Source organism: Eurytemora carolleeae, unplaced genomic scaffold (genome assembly GCF_000591075.1).
Source record: "Eurytemora carolleeae unplaced genomic scaffold, Eaff_2.0 scaffold2373, whole genome shotgun sequence".
NCBI lineage: Eukaryota > Metazoa > Arthropoda > Copepoda > Calanoida > Temoridae > Eurytemora > Eurytemora carolleeae.
Window position 1 is genome coordinate 1 of NW_019402115.1, and position 19227 is coordinate 19227.

The 19227-nt window shown below is 31.4% G+C and overlaps 1 protein-coding gene across 1 annotated transcript; it reads left to right on the forward strand.

The window, feature by feature from the left end:
- The first annotated feature begins 181 nt into the window (after nt 1-181).
- LOC111717896 (uncharacterized) lies at nt 182-18967 on the forward strand. The gene is made up of 18 exons (XM_023493357.1): nt 182-205; nt 451-517; nt 1710-1775; nt 2258-2312; nt 3131-3254; nt 7668-7705; nt 9506-9603; nt 10885-10989; nt 11244-11309; nt 12107-12162; nt 12249-12287; nt 12356-12428; nt 12510-12634; nt 13358-13453; nt 14381-14435; nt 16401-16466; nt 17679-17759; nt 18668-18967. The coding sequence occupies exons 4-18, from the start codon at nt 2300-2302 to the stop codon at nt 18785-18787; spliced, it is 1155 nt and encodes a 384-aa protein (XP_023349125.1). The 5' UTR covers nt 182-205; nt 451-517; nt 1710-1775; nt 2258-2299; the 3' UTR covers nt 18788-18967.
- Nucleotides 18968-19227: the final 260 nt, after the last annotated feature.

Consider the following 19227-nt stretch of genomic DNA (forward strand, 5'->3'; position numbering starts at 1 on the left):
ATCCATCAGGGTTCAGGTAGATTTAGAATTCGGTGATGGTGATGGAACTAATCTCTGTAGAGTAAAAAAAGTAGATGTTAGTTCTACATTTATTGAGAATATATTTCGGTCTGGGTTGGCCCCATAATTGTACGTGCAAAAGAGAATTGATTAAAATGAAATTATTGTATTTTTCAGGTGGCCTCCAAGAAGAAGAAAATTTTAGGAATCTTCAATTGATTAAATAACTTTTCAAAAAGTTGAACAATGATTATTCTTTTCCATTTATGTTTAACTCAAACAAAAAAAAACTATTTCAAAAAGTTGTATTCTTAAAAAATATGTTTAAATAAAAGATTTTTTAAGTTTTTAATTCTTTTATTCTTAAATAATATTTCTGAGATAAAAGTAAAAGTTTAAGTTTTTGTTCTAAAAAGTTTGTTTAGAAAAAGTAGAATAATTGTGTTGAAGTGTGTACCAGGAAAACTACTTTGTATTGGAGGCGACACAACTTTCAAACACATTTATTCTAAAAAAGGTAAAATTTTTAAGGCAGCTTTTACAGTTTCATGACAGCTTTAATAGTATTAGTTTCATGGGAGTTTCAGCAGCTTTTTATAGCCTCGGCAGCTTTAATAGTTTCAATGCAGCTGTAATAGCGTTTTATAGTTTCTGCTGCGAATATGGTTTAAGGGCAGATTTTTTAGGTTCATGGCAGCTATAATAGGTTCATGGCAACTTTTATAGATTCATGGCAGCTTTAGCAGTTTTATGGCAGCTTTAATAGTTTCATGGCAGCTTTAATAGTGTTATGGCAGCTTGTATAGTTTCATGGCAGCTTTAATAGTTTCAATGTAGTTCTATTAGTGTTTTGTATTTTCTTCTGCTGAAAAGGTTTCAGGGCAGCCTTAATAGTTTCATGGCAGCTTTTACGGTTTCTTGGCAGCTTTATTTCTTTAATGCCAGCTTTTACAGGTTCCTGACAGCTTTTATAGTTTTATGGCAGCTTTTACAGGTTCAAGGCAGCTTTAACAGTTTCAAGGCAGCTTCAATAGGTGCATGGCAACTTTAATTGTTTCATGGCAGCTTTAATAGTTTCATGGTAGCTTTTAATAGTTTCAAGGCAGCGTTTACAGTTGCATGGTAGCTTTGATAGTTTCAAGGCAATTTAATAATTTTATGGTAGTTTAAATAGTTTTCATAGCAGCTCTGTTAGTTTTTGAAGTCAGTAGCGTTTAGCGGGGCCTGGTAGCGTTTTATAGCTGCTGCAGCTTATAGAGTTTCAGGTCAGCTTTAATAGTTTCATGGCAGCTCTATTAGTGTTTTTTAGTTCTGCTGCATATTAAGTTTGAAATATTCTGAGTACAAGGATAGAAAAACAGATAGAGGAGACAGAAAAAAGTTTATGATCAAACAAATATTGGAACTTGTGAAATGCGTCGAAAAATAAAAGATGACTCTTTAACAATTTTCTCCTTATAGACGCAACAGATAGAAGTAAGATTAGTAGCAATCAAAAGCGATTATTTTTCGCCGTAAGCCTATAACCCCTATCATTTTCGCGAAGACTCCCTTTAAACCTTCCCTGAGGACAGAGTCATGTGAGGTCCACACAAAATTTGGACCCAATTGGTTCAGCCGTGTTGACGTTTATTTGATACAAACAGACAATTCTCCTAGTAAAACGAGGACATCTTCCACATTTTTAATTGCGCCCGTTATCCTTATAGGAATGTAATATCCTGGGGAAGCATGTTCTTATTAGTCCGGAACTAACCTGCAGGAAACATAATAAGGTACATTTTATAAATTTACAAATTTCACACCATTGCGATTGTAAACTTATTATAATAAAAAATATACAGTTTAACCCAGATATTCGGAAACATCGAACAAATTTAAAATGTCGTCTTTACCATTTTTAAATGAGTTTTATGCTATAATACCTACATCTCAGTAATTAAAGAGCTCCATATAATTATTCAATTAAAAAAACTAAATATATGTAGCATTCCATTATCAGTAGATTTAGAATACGACATTTTGTAAATTAATAAATTAAAAAAAAAAAAAAATTTCAGTGGAAAAGAAAATGAAGGATTAGCAGGGAGAATGGGGAAGACTAAGATAGTGTGGGGGGGGGGAGGGGTTGTAGCAGCAAAATAAGAGTGGGGGGGGGATCTCAGACCTCAGGGAAAATTTATAATCCAAAATATTTCTTGAAGTTTATGGAAATATGTTTATTATAGTAGAGAATATTTGTTGATTTACATTTCAGACTTTGAATCATTTACGCATATTGGTGCCATACATACCTTACATGCCGTTTATAGGTAATGTTTAAGATACAAAGCAAGGAACATACGTCCCACAAAACATGACAGTTGGTAAATCGTTTTGAGTGCCGTCTTTCATATACTGTATTAGATATTAAAGGCTGTTTGCAGTTTATTTTGTTTAAAAAATTTTTTGTTTAAATATATTTTACATTAAAGTTAATTTTACTATATGGCTCCAATATAATATTTTTATGATTGTCTTTGGTATTAAACAACTTAACAAATTCATGGAAGAAGACATTCTTAACTATTTACCAACTGTCATGTTTCGCGGGACACCCTGTATCTTTCTATCTTGCTTTAACTGTATCTCTATGTATCCTGTACAAATAGATACATACATAATACATATAGATATTGTAATGTACTGTATCTATTATATTGAATCTATTTTAAGCGTGTAATGTTATAAACTATTATATTGTATCTACATGAAGCTTGTAATGTTGTAAACTAATATACTGTATATATATGAAGCTTGTAATATTGTAAACTAATATACTGTATCTATTTGAAGCTTGTAATGTTGTAAACTAATATACTGTATATATATGAAGCTTTAAATCTTATAAACTATTATATGCTGAATCTTTATGAAGCTTGTAATGTTGTAAACTAATATACTGTATATATATGAAGCTTGTATAATGTTGTAAACTATTATATTGTATCTATATGAAGCTTGTAATGTTGTAAACTAATATACTGTATATATATGAAGCTTGTATAATGTTGTAAACTATTATATTGTATCTATATGAAGCATGTAATGTTGTAAACTAATATACTGTATATATATTATATATATGAAGCGTGTAATGTTGTAAATCTCTCTGTAAAATCCTGCGAGGGTTTGATGCCGACTATGATGGAGGTGATGGCTTCTCATCTCAATCTATCCTTCTCTTATATACTAGACAACAACGATCCATTTAGGTCAGTCTGTACTTTTCTAATATTTTTAAAGCAAAATATTGAAACTGTTTGTGTGTTTGGAGGGTAAATTTTGGAACCAAGCTTAAGACCCAAGTGATATACCTGATGCAGCCAATATATTCTAAAAACTTTGGGGGAAAAAAGCATACTTTTTTAAATGGCGATCTAAGAGCCATTTTACGGAAATCATAAAATCAAAAAAATCCAGCCAGAAAGCATCATCAAGCATTTCGTTTTCAATGAAAAGTACCAAGTCTTCTTTGTCAAAAATCTTAGCTTTTGTTTTTATATCACCGTAAAAGAATTTTAGGTAGGTTTCAACTCTGGGATACTTCGCCTAGATAATGTAATTGGGCATAGAGTACAAAGTCCAGAGAGATGAAGATGCTCGATTCTTGTCAACTCTCATATGTTTGAAATAAGAAAGAAGCTGGGTTTCACTCGGCGCTTGAGTTTCTAGTTCATCAGCTTGGAAATACTCTTTAAACTAATTCCAGCTCTTTGCATACATATTACATATGGCGGCTCTTTTCTTTAATATTTTCTAAAGCCTCATTATCACTTAGGATCGACATCCTCCTCTTTACAAAAACTGGGACCAACTGAGCTTTGAGGGGTTTCGATGTTGGTTCCCGGATTTTTTAGAAATTTTAGAAGATTTGTAACATGCCATTTAGATTCAAAAATTGCTAAAAAATCTTACTAGGCTTTTATGGCGCTTCAGAGCTGAAAACTTTAGAATGGAATATCCTTAATCCTGATCGGTAAATTTATCTGGAGATTAATATAAAGAGGAGAACAAGCATTATTTAATCTGGAGATTAAGAAAAAGAGTGTATCAAGCATAAGTCCAGTTATCCACCATTCAAAAGTTCCCAGTTCTGACCCATATTCTATTTCAACTTTTGATTGTGGGTTTATCTGTGAGCATCTTCTCTTTGTACAGTGTAAAACAAAAACAAAAAAAGTGTGCGGATTTCATAATATATTTTCACGCATTTCCAAAATTTTACAATAAAAAAATCTTTTAAACACAATTTTTAAAATTTTGATCATTCACAAACATTCCCTGCAGGGGTCACGTGAGGTCCCATACAAAATTTGGGCTCGATCGGTTCAGCCGTTTTCACATTTATTGGATATAAACAAAGAAGAAGACAAGCTAAATCTATATATAGATTTCATGAATCCTATTTTGTAATAAGATTCATTTAACTCATCCAAATAGGCTGAGGTTAATAAGTAACCCCATTGTATCAAGACAAGTGCTCAATTATAGTTTCGTAAAATTACCTTCAAATAACTATTTATAACACTGTTATTTTGGTGCGACGTGCTATCAAGTTTTTGGACTATATATAGCTCGGGAAAAAAGACTTGAACCTTGTCGATAAAGATAAAATTTCTTTCCAAAACTTGATAGCACTGCGAACCTAAATAAGAGTTTTATAAATAGTTATTTCAATTGGAACCTTTACACTAGAAAACGTTTAAAGGGGCGGTTCACTTATTCGGGAGTTTTACGGTTAACTAAGTAGCCTAATAGGTATTCATTGGTATCAGTTTTACTTTTCAAAGACAACGGTGGCCTGAGAAAAAGCCGATTTATCTAAAGAATTCCAGCGCAAAGGAATGATACCCTTGCTTTACACTATTTTTATCATATTCATAGATTTTTTATAAATTTTCAATATTGAATTTAATCATATTATCTAATGGTAAATTGTATATATCTTTAATTGTTTTTAAATCATTTCTTTTTTGAGATCTAGATATTTATTATCTCCGTATCGAGATTATATTAATTGTACAAAATTGTTCACATGTATTTAAAACAACTATTTTACGATACTATTGTGTACATATATTTTTAAATTAAATAATAAAAAATCGTACGGATACATTTTATCGTTTTTTCCTTTCATTAGAAATTTGGATTTAGGGATACTTGGATCCTGCAAAACATACAAATTGAAGAGTGCAAAAATGAAAGTGCATAGAATAAATTGCATATAATTAGTCGGTGACGAAGAAGTAAAATTATCTCTACCTTCTTATCTAATATGGATTCTAATTTTTGGTCAAATCTATTAAGGTTGTTATTCAACTGAAAACGTGTTGATAAGTTCAAAGAATTGACGTTCTGTGATAGAAAACGTATACCATTTAGATCCTTAAATACCGTCATTACTGGAACGCTGAGTACTATGTCGAGTATTACTGAATATAAAGGTAGTAATGCGTGAGTAAAGAGTGAGAACGCTTTTGATAAAATGAAGTGGAACGTAAATTTTTAAAAGAATTTTAAATTTTTCATTGATTATGTTTGAGTAAAGCGGATAAAAGCATACAAGTTTGAGGTTTAATAATTGAGGAGGATCAGAAAAGACACAAGCAATCTGATCCTCAACGATTATTTGAAAAGATAAATAATTAAATTGTTTCATAGTTTTAAAAGCTTCAATAAATGTTGGAATGAGTATACTGTTAAGTTTAATATACTGTTAAGTTTAAATCATTTCAATATTGTCTATTTTCAAAATATAACTCATTTAAAACATTTGACGGTTTGATATGTTTTCCCTTCTTCCCGAGGAATCCCTTTGTCTGAGTGAGAAAGTCGTCTTTATATAAACGTGTTAATTTGTTAAATCATGTTAAAACACAAAAAACGTTAACTTTTTGCTAATTCTAAAATAAAAAGTTTTTATACCATATTTTAAAATCGCTGACAAATTATGTCAATATGCTAATTTTAGATTTTATTTGGGTTGCTGAAAAAAAAACTTTAAATAGTGTCTTCGCAAAGATATCATACCAATTGCGTTGGAATTTTTAACGATAAATCTGCTTTTCCTCGGTCATAGATATCTTTGAAAAGTAAGACTAATACCAATGAATAGCTAATAGGCTAATTAGACCACTATGCAATACCCAAATAAGTGAACGGTCCCTTGAAATCAAACTCAAATTTCACTAGTAAAAGATAAAGAGAATTTGTTTTTGATTCATAAAAATATTTCTATTCGCTAGGGAATTGAGCTTTTGGCACAAACTCTAATTTTCTAATCCCTATCTTTGCTACCCATTATGAATTCTGTCAGATCAAAAAGTCTAAGTTTGAAATATCAAAGATTTACTACGAACATTGCAAAGAAAGAGAGATTAGAAAAATTGAGTTCGTGGAAAAAAACATAAATTGCATAGAACAAATAAGTCACAGGTCGATGTCTCATGTCGGATGGACGGTATTCATCATTTTTATTGTAATTTTTATTTCTTACATTTAGATACTTTTCAATTAAAAAATAGAGGTAAAAACTTTGGAGGGGCAGCCTTTTTAAACACCCAGAAAAGTTTGATGTAAAATGTAAAATATCTCTCTTAAACCTAAAAATATTATTATTTTATTATAAAGATTTATTCACACACAAAGATATAAATACATATATAAATGGTGTAGTTTAAATTTGTTTGAATAAAGTTTTTGAAAATACAGCGGAGGGTCAGTTTTTTTCACATGGTTCAAAAGTATTGGTCTGAGGCTGATGAAATTTTCTGACTTTTCCTTAAAACCAATAGCCCATCCTTTTAGGTCTAAAACCGGACTTTTATCCTGTACTAACTGCCTGAGTCCTCAGGCACACTGCCTGAAGGACTACTTTTTTCCTGTAACCTATTAAATCTTTGTTTTGGCCCACTTTCAGTTTTCAGATTTGGATATTTTTTTTTTATTTTTTGGAATGCCTTTGACGTAGGGAAAAGGATTTTATAAGTTTGGGAAAGAAATTTATGCTAATTATTTGCATACGATTACGAACCGTCAACAGAAGTTTGTACACTTTTAGTTTTTCTTTATTACACAACAGGCTATTAAAAATTAACATTTTTGCATATTTGAATTGGCATGGTCAAGAACTTTCAATAATTTATAGTATATAGTTTTTTGGACATTTTTTAGCAATTTTTTAGCTGATTCTAAAAGTAGAGCAAGAGCTTTCCAATGATGTATCATTTGTCATATTTGGAAATCAAACATGGAATTTGGAGAGAGGGGGGTTCGAATTGACCCCCCCCCCCCAGCCTATCCTGGTTTTCAAGTATACCCCAGCAGGGATAGGGTTAATATTTAGTTGAAACGTTTAATTAGGAAATATTTAAATTTAATACAAATTTCTTTCAACCATGAATTGTAATGAACGAAATGAAAGATATAAACGAAATGAATGAAATGAACGAATTAGATATGCTGTTCTTAAATCTTTTTATTTTACAAAAAAAAATTTATTGTTTTCATGAACTTATACAAGACTTATTGATCTAACAGAACTCATAGTTTAAAATAACAAAGGGTTACGACATTCCGGGTTGTTGAGATACTTATCTATGGATTGAATTAATTAATAATTTTAGTATGCTGAATGATGGGTTTGGGGATATCGTGATTTCAGGTAAATGCACCTTTAGCTTTTTATACATTTCCCTAATTAATGTAACTGTAACCTTGAGCTTTTTATGCATTTCCCCAATTAATGTAACTATAACCTTGAGCTTTTTATACATTTCCCCAATTAATGAAACTGTAACCTTGAGCTTCTTATACATTTCCCCAATCAATGAAACTGTAACCTTGAGGTTTTTATACATTTCCCCAATTAATGTAACTGTAACCTTGAGCTTTTTATACATTTCCCCAATTAATGAAACTGTAACCTTGAGCTTTTTATACATTTCCCCAATTAATGAAACTGTATCCTTGAGCTTTTTATACATTTCCCTAATTAATGTAACTGTAACCTATGAATTAATTGCTTATTTTGAGAAGAGAAACTGTTAAAGAACTTTTTTTAAAACCTCTTTTTAATATTTTTGTTTATATTAATAACATTATATTAGTAATTTCGTAACATTTTCGTGACAAATTTGATTTAGAGATAAATGTGTAAGTGAAATCAAAACCATTCTGTCTAACTAATCATTTAAACAGTTTTAGACACTTTCTCTCTTCTCTCTTCTCAAAACTTGTTGGATTAAAATATATTGATGTTTAATGTTGAATGTTTAATTTCACGACTATTCGAATATATATAAACACGCTCGCAAGGCAAGCGAATTCTTGGTCACAAGTTATCGTTCTTTCTTCGCTGGGAGGGTTTGTACTGAATTTTTGATGCATGAAGTCCTGGTTCAGATTCAGGGCAAAAATAGTAAATGATAATTCACAAGATAAACATACACGGATTTAAATTGAATAATAAATTGATAAATTGATACATCCATAAATTAACGGTTCTTGTTTTGGGATAAAATCATCCATCAGCCCAGCTAGACATATAAAACCATGTAGGCAGGAAGATTCCAAGCACTTTCACGAAGCAAAATTATAAAGGAGGAAAAAGTATAAAATGAAGGAGAGAAAAGTTAAAACTACTTTAAAGGTAAAAAAGTAGAATGTGAACAAGGATATTGGATTATAAGGAAAAAGCCAAGGATATGTTAAAAAAGGATAGATAAAAACTATTATTAGTACGAGATTGAGGGAAGTAGGATTGGGACAGAGAAGACAAACCTTTTAATTTACATTTTCATTTCTTTAACCAAATATAATTGGTGCATGTGTTATGAAAAATGTTTATGAAACAATAATATATCTTTAAATCATCATTTTTTGTTCACTAATTGTCATTTATCATGTAAAAAGTCAACAATAATAATAAACATTTTTTTCTAATATTATATATGTGGAATCCCAAACAATAGGAATCTTAAACGACTATCAACAAATGTTCACAATGTTGGGATTGGACTTGGTTTAGGATCAATGTATACATGAGATAAGAAACAGTTGGGAACAGGCAAAATAGGTTGGGAATAGGAATGGAAATCAACTGTGGAAGAAGTTGAGATTGGAAGAGTTGTAATTAAGATCAGGATTAGATAGGGACAAATTGGGAGAAGGTAAAATAGGTTGGGAATCGGAATGGATATCAACTAAAAAGGAAGTTGGGACTGGGATTCAATGAATGTTTTGATGAAAAAAGGGTTGGTAAATTGAGAGTTAGAGTAATTGGGAAAATTGAGTAATGAATTTATATTTTTTGTGAACCACTGTATTGGAAGAGAATAAGCTAAAGCGATGTTGAGGCCAGACAGAGGCAAGAAACAGCCATTATTTAGAAATTAAATAATTAATTCCCCAGCCCTTTTCAAATTTGTGATAGGTCTCTTTAATTTAACATATTTGCTTTCAGGATATACTGTTAAATATAAAAGATGGAAAACTGTCTCATTCGGATTTCCATTTATAACCAAGATAGATTATATTTACAGTGAAAAGAAAACAGCCAAGGTAAAAGTATAAAATTGAACAACAAGTGTATTGTATTTAAAACCTTTTAGATACATCATATTCTTATGCATAAACGTTAAACCTTCCAAATCTTGACATTCATTAAAATTAAAAACGTTAAACCTCCCAAATCTTGACATGCATTAAAACTAAAAACGTTAAACCTTCCAAATCTTGACATTCATTACAATTAAAAACGTTAAACCTCCCAAATCTTGACATGATAAAAAACTAAAAACCTTAAACCTTCCAAATCTTGACATTCATTAAAATTAAAAACGTTAAACCTCCCAAATCTTGACATGATTAAAAATTAAAAACGTTAAACTTCCCAGATCTTGACATGCGTTAAAAAACTAAAAACGTTAAACCTCCCAAATCTTGACATGCGTTAAAACTAAAAACGTTAAGCCTCCCAAACCTTGACATGTGTTAAAACTAAAAACGTTTAATCTCCAAAATCTTGACATGAACTAAAATTAAAAACGTTAAACCTCCCAAATCTTGACATGCGTTAAAACTAAAAACGTTAAACCTCCCAAAATCTTGACATGCGTTAAAACAACTAAAAACGTTAAACCTCCCAAATCTTGACATGCGTTAAAAGGCTTAACTTTAAAAATTAAATCTACCAAATCTTGACATGCACTAACACTAAAAGCGGTAAGCTTCCAAATATTGACATGCATTAAAAATTAAAAACGTTAAACCTCCCAAATCTTGACATGCGTTAAATCTAAAAACGTTAAACCTCCCAAATCTTGACATGCGTTAAAACTTTAAACATTAAATCTACCAAATCTTGACATGCACTAACACTAAAAGCGGTAATCTTCCAAATAGTGACATGCATTAAAAGTTTAAACGTGAAATCTCCCAAATATTGACATGCATTAACACTAAAAACGTTAATCTTCCAAATATTGACATGCATTGGAACTTAAAACTTTAATCTCCGAAATCTGGACATGCATTAAATCCTAAAACGATTAATCTCCCAAATCTTGACATGCATTAAAGTTTTCACTTGAGTCTGAAGAATTTTAGGGTTAAGTGTTAGTGGTTTAGATTGAATTAATTCGTTATGATAAAAGTTTTCATGTTAATGAAAGTTGACTAAATGATGTATTTTGTTTGAACATGTTCGTGTGAGAGTACACTATTTCTGTGTTAAGTTTGTTCAGGTGGGAGAGAAATTTTAAAACGATGTGTTCAGTTTGAAAGTGTTCACGTGTTTATGGGGTTTAGATAAGAAAATGTGATGAAAATGTTCGTTTTTAGGTATCAGAAAGTGGTCTGTACGATGTGTTCAGTTTAAACATATATCTTATAATCCTTCTCTCCATATGTCTAGTTTGTGTACTATTTATAGTACTCGTATACCAAGTAAGTTTGTTTAATGAAAATATTAGAATAGTACAAAAAATGTGCAAAAAAATTATATGTACAATTGTACATAAATAATATTTAAATATATTTAATTTTAATGATTTTTTCACGTCGATTTCATTTACTTTATTAAGAAATTAGAGTAATTCATTGTTGAAATAAATATATATTTAGCGGGATTTTTTGAAAATAATTATTTTAGGAAGGTTACGCATTTTAAACTAAAGTGTGTAGAAAACTTGTATTTTTAGGATGGGCATAAGTTTGAGTACAGATATACATATGCAGTTTTATACGTTTTAGCAGCATTTTTTCAGGTAACTCTGGGTTGAAAATAGTTTTAGAATAAAATGTTTTTTCTTTCTGGCATTATTTGAAATTTTTAATTCTGTATTGTTTACCACGGGTTAGAAAGGAACAATATGTTTTTCAGTTTCATATGCTTGTTATTTTTGACATTGCAAAAATATTCCCCCCCCCCCCCCACCCCACCATCCATCCAACTCCTACTTTCCAAAAACCCTCATAAATCATGACTCTCAAGAAATAATAAAATTTAAAGAAGATTTTTATTAGAAAAAAACTATCACTTTTGGCGAATTAGAAAATTTTTCGGGCGGAATAATTAGTTTAACTTTCCACTGAGTTCAACTACTTAAAGCAGTTCATTAGATCCGACCTCCCAGAAGTTCTATTTTTTATACAGATTAACCTAGAACTTCGGAGACATCAAACAATTCATTGAATGTCGTCTTCACAATTTTCCACTGGGTTTCATACTATCAAGCCTAAATCTCAGTATTGGATTATTAAATTTATAGCCATTAATTTTTTTAAAGAAAAAAATATATATCTGCATCATTTCATTATCAGTAGCTTAGGGAAACGACATTTTATAAAATTCTTTCGATATCCTTGAAGTTATTGGTTAAACTGTACTAGTTTTAATTCGATATCCTTGAAGTTATCGGTTAAACTGTACTAGTTTTAATTCGATATCCTTGAAGTTATTGGTTAAACTGTACTAGTTTTAATTCGATATCCTTGAAGTTATTGGTTAAACTGTACTAGTTTTACTATTTTTACTAGTTTTAATTAAAAATGTATTGTTTAGGAAACCTATCCTGAGACTAGATTACCCCGGGGAGCATACTTTATCATCCTCCAATGGTAGGTTTTAAAAGAATTTTTTGTATTATAATATTTGTTAACTTTTTTATTTTAATATTTTTTGTATTTTACTATCTCTATACTAGGTATTTATACTCCATGATGCTTACTACAATGTATTCAAGGTCAGAAACCTGAAATTTAAAATTTGATATAATTTTAAAAAATGATTAAAAAATATCTCTTGATGTAGTGTTCTGATTACACAATTGACTTACACAAAACCAGCCTACCCGGTCAACACTCTGGAGGATGTGGTCAATAAGGAAAGCAAAAATCTTCGAAAATTAAATATCAGCTGTTGTATTTCAAATTTGGCGCCAAATTAATCAGCTTAATTTTTGCAGGGATTGAAGCCTTTGATGTTCGAAGGAAGTTCTCTGATAGATGATTGGCGGCAATCCGATAATGAGATATATCGTGTTCTTGTGAACAGCTTAGAGACATATACTAATAATACCAGGGCTATTAAGTAAGTATACAATTAGTTCAAAAGTTTCATGAGTACAACAGTGCTGGTCTATTCTTTATTACTGTACCAGCCCGTCTGGTGAACCCGGTATGTGGTTGAGCCAACGCGTTTTATGCAACAAAATTACGCTAACTGAACCATAGTGTATAATGTATATATACATTAGATAGAGAACTTTTTATAACAATATTTTTTTGGAATAAGTTAAATCACCCCCTCCCAGGGGCGGATACAGGATTTAAGTGAGGGGGGGGCAAGATTTTTTAGGAACAAAAAACGATTAATTAGGAACAAAAAATCGTGCCGCAAAATTTTTTTTGGACTTAAAAGACTCAAAAAGAGTCAAAATTAATGACTAAAGACTAAAAAACTAGATAAAGGATTAGAACAGGAATTTAGGAACAATTAAAAGATTGTTCAGGAATTAGGAACAAAAATAAAGGATTAGGACAGNATAATTTGGTTTTCTTTTAACAATCATTTTAGATTTTCTATAAAATGATATTCCAGGGCCCAACAGGTTATATAGCATAAATATGTGGAGTACACCTGCAGTATGAAAACAGTACAACAAAATGGCCGTTTTACACTTTTTTCTAGTTAATTTCTCTCTATATATTCTATTCTCTATGGACATAATGGATCGAAATAGGACAAAATCAAACCATATTTAAATAATGCTCATTTTTTCAATTGTAAATGCATTCTTTTTACTGTTTCTAGGATGATAAAAGATGACTTTGCCCTTCTAGCTGAGAGCACAGTTGTTGAATATGAACTAAACCAGAATACTAACTCAAACTCAATACATATCTACAGGTAACTTAACACATGTTAAAAAACGATATTTTTAGAGCAATAAAGGATGTCTTTTTTTGCAAGGGACTGTATCCGCAAAGATGGCAATGCCTGATTCATGCATAACGGTACCCTTAACATGTATTTCTGATCAAGTATGAACTATATATCAAAATTTATAATTTTTAAAAACTAATTATTTTGAAATATGGTTTCTCTGAAAAAGCAACATTCGCATTTCTACTGCAGGAAAATATGAAGGAGTTCTACTCTTATTAACCTAGAGAAAACACAGTAAAAGAATTTAGTTATACTGCAGGAAAACATGAAGGAGTTCTACCCTTTTTAACCTAGAGAAAACACAGTAAAAGAATTTAGTTAAACAAAATTTTAAAAAAAAACTTGCATCTTTATTATCCAAGATAAGGCGTAACTTGAACCAAATATTTTGCTTTAGAATTATGAAAACGTAAATTTAATTAAGGATTATAAAATATAAAAATTACGTAAATCTTGTTTTAGCTTAAATAGGGATGGGAAAACTCCTGGGGTTGTGGTGGGGAATAAATTAAAAATTGCGCATTCACCCAACAATTCGTTTTCAAAGATCTTTTCTTAAAAGACACCAAAAATGTAATTCTTACAATTTTCCCAGAGGAGATGTCCCAGGACCTAATCTCCCCCCCCCCGCTTACCCCCACATTTGCTGCCAAGGCCTTTATATAAAGGTTTAGGTACCCTTTTTAAAGAGTAAAATTTTAATTAGTTTCACCCTAACAAGGATATATCTTTCATTGATCCTAAGGTTATAAGATCACACACAAGAATTGATTTATTCCGCTTTGCATGGCAGTCTTGATCAATGAGACTTATTCCATTTGCAACTTTTTCGAGATCGTTTCTATAATTCCAATTTTTTTGTATATCTAAAGAATTTAATTTTCATAGATCTGAGGATTCCTTTACTGCAGGACAGTATGGTTCTTGGATTTTCGGACTTAAGGTAAAAAATACCATAAATCAGGGAATCATTCATTTGGGCGTACACATCCTGTTTTGTCTTCTGTAGACTGTAATTGTTTAGTACAGCCGCGGACAATGTTACAACTTACTCTAGTTTGTTAAAAGTCGGCCTGGTACTTAAACTACCGTATAAATAAAAAATCGTCTTTTCCACTAATTTACATATGGATCTCTAATTGGATTATAAGTAATTGAATAGACCGATAGATCGATAGATCTGGCCGCCTTTGAAATTTGATTGGTCAGGAGTACTCACTAAGCACGTGATTGAACCCTAAACGGATCAGAGTCTACTGGATGTTTGAAACTTCTGTGGAATTGAACCTGAGTTTTAAACTGAAAATATTTTTTCAAATATGTCCCCTGAATGAGACCTATAAACTTCGAAATATTTTTTTAGTATTATTAAAATGGTCTGGCNGGGGGGGGGGGGGCAGCAATAATGAGTTTACATCATAAACCTCTCATTCGAGTCAAATATTAAGGCTCGGTCGCTTGAGTAATATTTTTAAGAGAAGTTTCTGAGTCAAAGTAATGTTGTGTTGAAGATCTAAAATCCGACGATAGACTGGTCATTTTTTGTGAAAACTCATAAAATTGGTATTTTTTAAGGAATCAGAGACCAAACTAATACTTTGGCGGGCTGCCGACGCCCCATCATCGTTTAATAATGGTTCTTAGAATCTATTTATATATCTAGATTGTTCTGAATGTAATTTTGTGTAAAAAAGCTATGAAGTAAAATGTTTTTTTTCCCAAAAAAAATAGTTTGCTTTGACAAAGACGACATTCTAAATATATTGCGGGTTTACCGTTGTCATGCATGGAGCGGACTCCTGCATGGGTGGACTCTCCCTAAAGTAGACATAAAAAGAAATGTTAAAACATTTAAAATTATTATTTGACATAAATTAGATGTATTTTAAAGGGGGTGTAAACAAAAAAATTTATTCGCATTGAATGTTTTCTTCCTTTCAAGTCATCAAATAATTATAATTTATTTGCGTCACAGATAATTTTTAATGTGTTTTGTCAAATCAAAATACATCAATAAATATCGGAAAATGTCATAACATTGCTTTTTATGTCTAAGTCTAACATTGAAAAGGTTAAAACTTAAGGGGGAGTCCGCCCCATGCACCACACCAGGTTCATTTAAGGATAAAGATCTGAACGAGAAATGTAAATATAAATTTAAGTAATTATAAATCAATGCAAGCTGCAATTCAAACAATATTTGCAAATGGAAAAATTATCAAAATATATTCATTTTTTCCATTCTCACTATAAAACAAAAGACAAATCCATTTTAAGAGGAGTATTATGACAAAAACCAGTCATTGCATGGGAAATAAATTTGCGTGTTCTCTTCACCGAACATTTCTTAAAGTTAAGAAAGAGAAAATTATCAATAAAACTTTAATGATAAAACTTCACAATGCCGAGCTCCCATGGTGAAGATTTCCACGTAGTGAAAAGTTTTTTTGTCCAATTAACTGTTGCAGCTTCCTTTGGCACAACGCAAACGTTTTCTTCCGCTGACAACCCTAGTTTTGACTAGGGCTGGGCAAAGTTCCGTTTTCGGAAATTAACGGAAGATTCCATTAACGAAAGGCAAAAACCGTTAATTTTAAAATCGTTAAGGAAACGGATTTGCCATTTTTGAAAAAAATAACGGTTGAAAACGAAAAGGAAATGGATTGTTTAAAAAAACGGTTAATTTCGTTTTTTCCTGCTTAAAATTGCATGAAAATTTATGTGTTTTGATGTTTTTAAATTTCGTCTTCTGTGTTCACAACCGTCAACTATTTTAAAAACGGTAGGAACTAACCGATAACGAAAAGGCTTGAAAAAGTTGGAACGTGCCCAGCCCTTTGACCGGATATCAAAACAGATTTCACTTCTCTTTATACATAGATGGTATGAATATGAAATATGTATTAAGAATCCACTAGCTGATGATGTATCAAGGTTCCTTCAGCGTTGTTATGAAACAGGGATCTATACAAAGGTATCTACAGGGTTTCCCACGAAACATGACACTAGCAAGACGAATAAAAAGTCGTCTTTTAACTTTGAATTTATTTGTGACATTCAGTCTTCTTTCATATGTAGATTCCTGAAACAATAACCACAAAATTTGCCTAGTCCTGCCGTTTCCAAAATGTGGTTTGCCTTTTTTGTGCTTTCAATATTAAGAATTTCGTTCAGATTTAACTTTTATCAAATGAAACCAAAATTGTCGAAATCTGAAGGAAATTATCATATCTCCGGAAATATTGAAAGCAAAAAAAGGCAGACCACAATTTGGAAATGCCAAGACAAGGTAAGGTGTATACCGCTATGAACCTACTTATTGCCGACCGGTTCAGCCAATTGTTGAATACAAGCAAAATTAAGACTCAAGTAACTGGGGCTGTCCAAATGTTTATATTGCTCTACATTAGGCCGGTGTATGGTTTGACTTTGGAACTAAGCATAGGGTAAAGTGGTATTCCTGTATTATCTGTTCTAAAAACTTCGCAAAAATAAAAAAAATCAACAAATTTTTAAATCTCGAGCGAGAGCTATCAAAAAGTTCCCAGTAAGACCGAAAATAAATATTTCTTAAAATATATCGATATGGGTTTTAGAAGATAATCATGTACAGGGTTACTAACAAAGGATGAGATTTTAAAGAAAATTGTAGTACATTTGACTTTCTGAGCCGGGTCAACCTTTCCGGAACCAGTTTGTACTGTATCAACAATTTTTTAAATCTCGAGCGAGAGCTATTAAAAAGTTTCCAGTAAGACCGAAAATAAATATTTCTAAAAATATATCGATATGGGTTTTAGAAGATATTCATGTACAGGGTTACCCACAAAGGATGAGACTTTAGAGAATATTGTAGTACATTTGACTTTCTGAGCCGGGTCAACCTTTCCGGAACCAGTTTGTACTGTATCGCCCGGACATTGGGGCAGACACTCAAGAGGACTAGCCGGTGCAACAAGGTTGACACGATCAGACTTTAGGATGAATTTACTTTTACTGAAGGGTCAGAGGTGCTTGATAGAAATAATATTAACACAAAAATGGCTCTCAGCTTTAGGGGTATTTATTATGATCGCAGACACCCTATAGGCTCTAAGGGGAAAAAGTGAACAATAAACGATAAATATTTATATGAAATTTTATTTAAGTAAATAAAAGGATTTCAAATAATAAACTTATTCTCTAGATCCTAAGAGACTTTACAAAGTATGAACTACAAGGGAAAACCTTAACACTGCCTCAGAAACTAGATCTTGTACATTTTAAGGTTGGTTTAATCTAAATGTTTAGAGCAGAATATTATTAAATATTTATATTTTTTCTTAATACCCTTTCATTCTGGGTTTCCAGTTTTATTTGTAATTGTTGATTTACCCGGGGGTGACATTTTTTTCTAATTTGAAATTTTGAAAATGAATGCAAAGTGTTTTAATCTTTCACGGGCAACGACGGGAAATTCGGCAAGTTTTAAAAAATGTAACTTAAAAAAATAATAAAGGTGTTGAGTTTGTTACTAGCTATAGGACTCACTCTCGCTTTAGCACTCTTTCTCCCAATTAATTCCTTTGTTTAGGTTTTGAGCTTGTTACATAGCTATAGGACTCACTCTCACTTCAGGACTCTTTCTCCCAATTAATTCCTTTGTTTAGGTTTTGAGCTTGTTACTAGCTATAGGACTCACTCTCACTTCAGGACTCTTTCTCCTAATTAATTCCTTTGTTTAGGTGTTGAGCTTGTTACTAGCTATAGGACTCACTCTCACTTTAGCACTCTTTCTCCCAATTAATTTTTTTGTTTAGGTTTTGAGCTTGTTACTAACTATAGGACTCACTCTCGCTTCAGGTCTCTTTCTACCAATTAATTTCTTTGTTTAGGTTTTGAGCTTGTTACTAGCTATAGGACTCACTCTCACTTTAGCACTCTTTCTCCCAATTAATTTTTTGTTTAGGTTTTGAGCTTGTTACTAACTATATGGGACTCACTCTCGCCTTGGGACTCTTTCTCCCAATTAATTCTTTTGTTTAGGTTTTGAGCTTGTTACTAGCTATAGGACTCACTCTCACTTTGGGACTCTTTCTCCCAATTAATTCCTTTGTTTAGGTTTTGAGCTTGTTACTAGCTATAGGACTCACTCTCGCTTTAGCACTCTTTCTCCCAATTAATTCCTTTGTTTAGGTTTTGAGCTTGTTAGTAGCTTCAGGACTCACTCTCGCCTTGGCACTCTTTCTCCTAGAGATTATTTTTCCTCCTGGGAAACTCACAAAAATTCAACTCTCTTTTAAAAATAGTACTTAAGAAAGAAACCTACAAAAAGCACAAACATTGCAAAATTATAAATTTATTCATCGCAATGTAAAATCAATTTGATACAAATTCTCGCAAATATAGTTTCCAGAACTTCTTTAACATTTTTTTCAATGTTCTGTCAAATAAGAAAATAAAACTGTAAAGGAGTTGAGTTTTCCCCACAAACTCTGATATTTTAATACCTATATCTTTGCAAACCAATGTCGTAGACCTTAGATATTTCAAACTATAAACTCTGTTAGATCACATAATCTAAGTTTGAAATATCTAAGGTTTACACCGCCAGGTTGCAAAGATAAAGGGAATATTCGAGTGGCAAAGACTCAACTCCTGGATTTTAACTTACATTAGCAATAAACCATTACATTTCAAATAATACAAAACAGTGGAATTAGGGAGTTATGTTTACATATGAAAAAAATAAAACA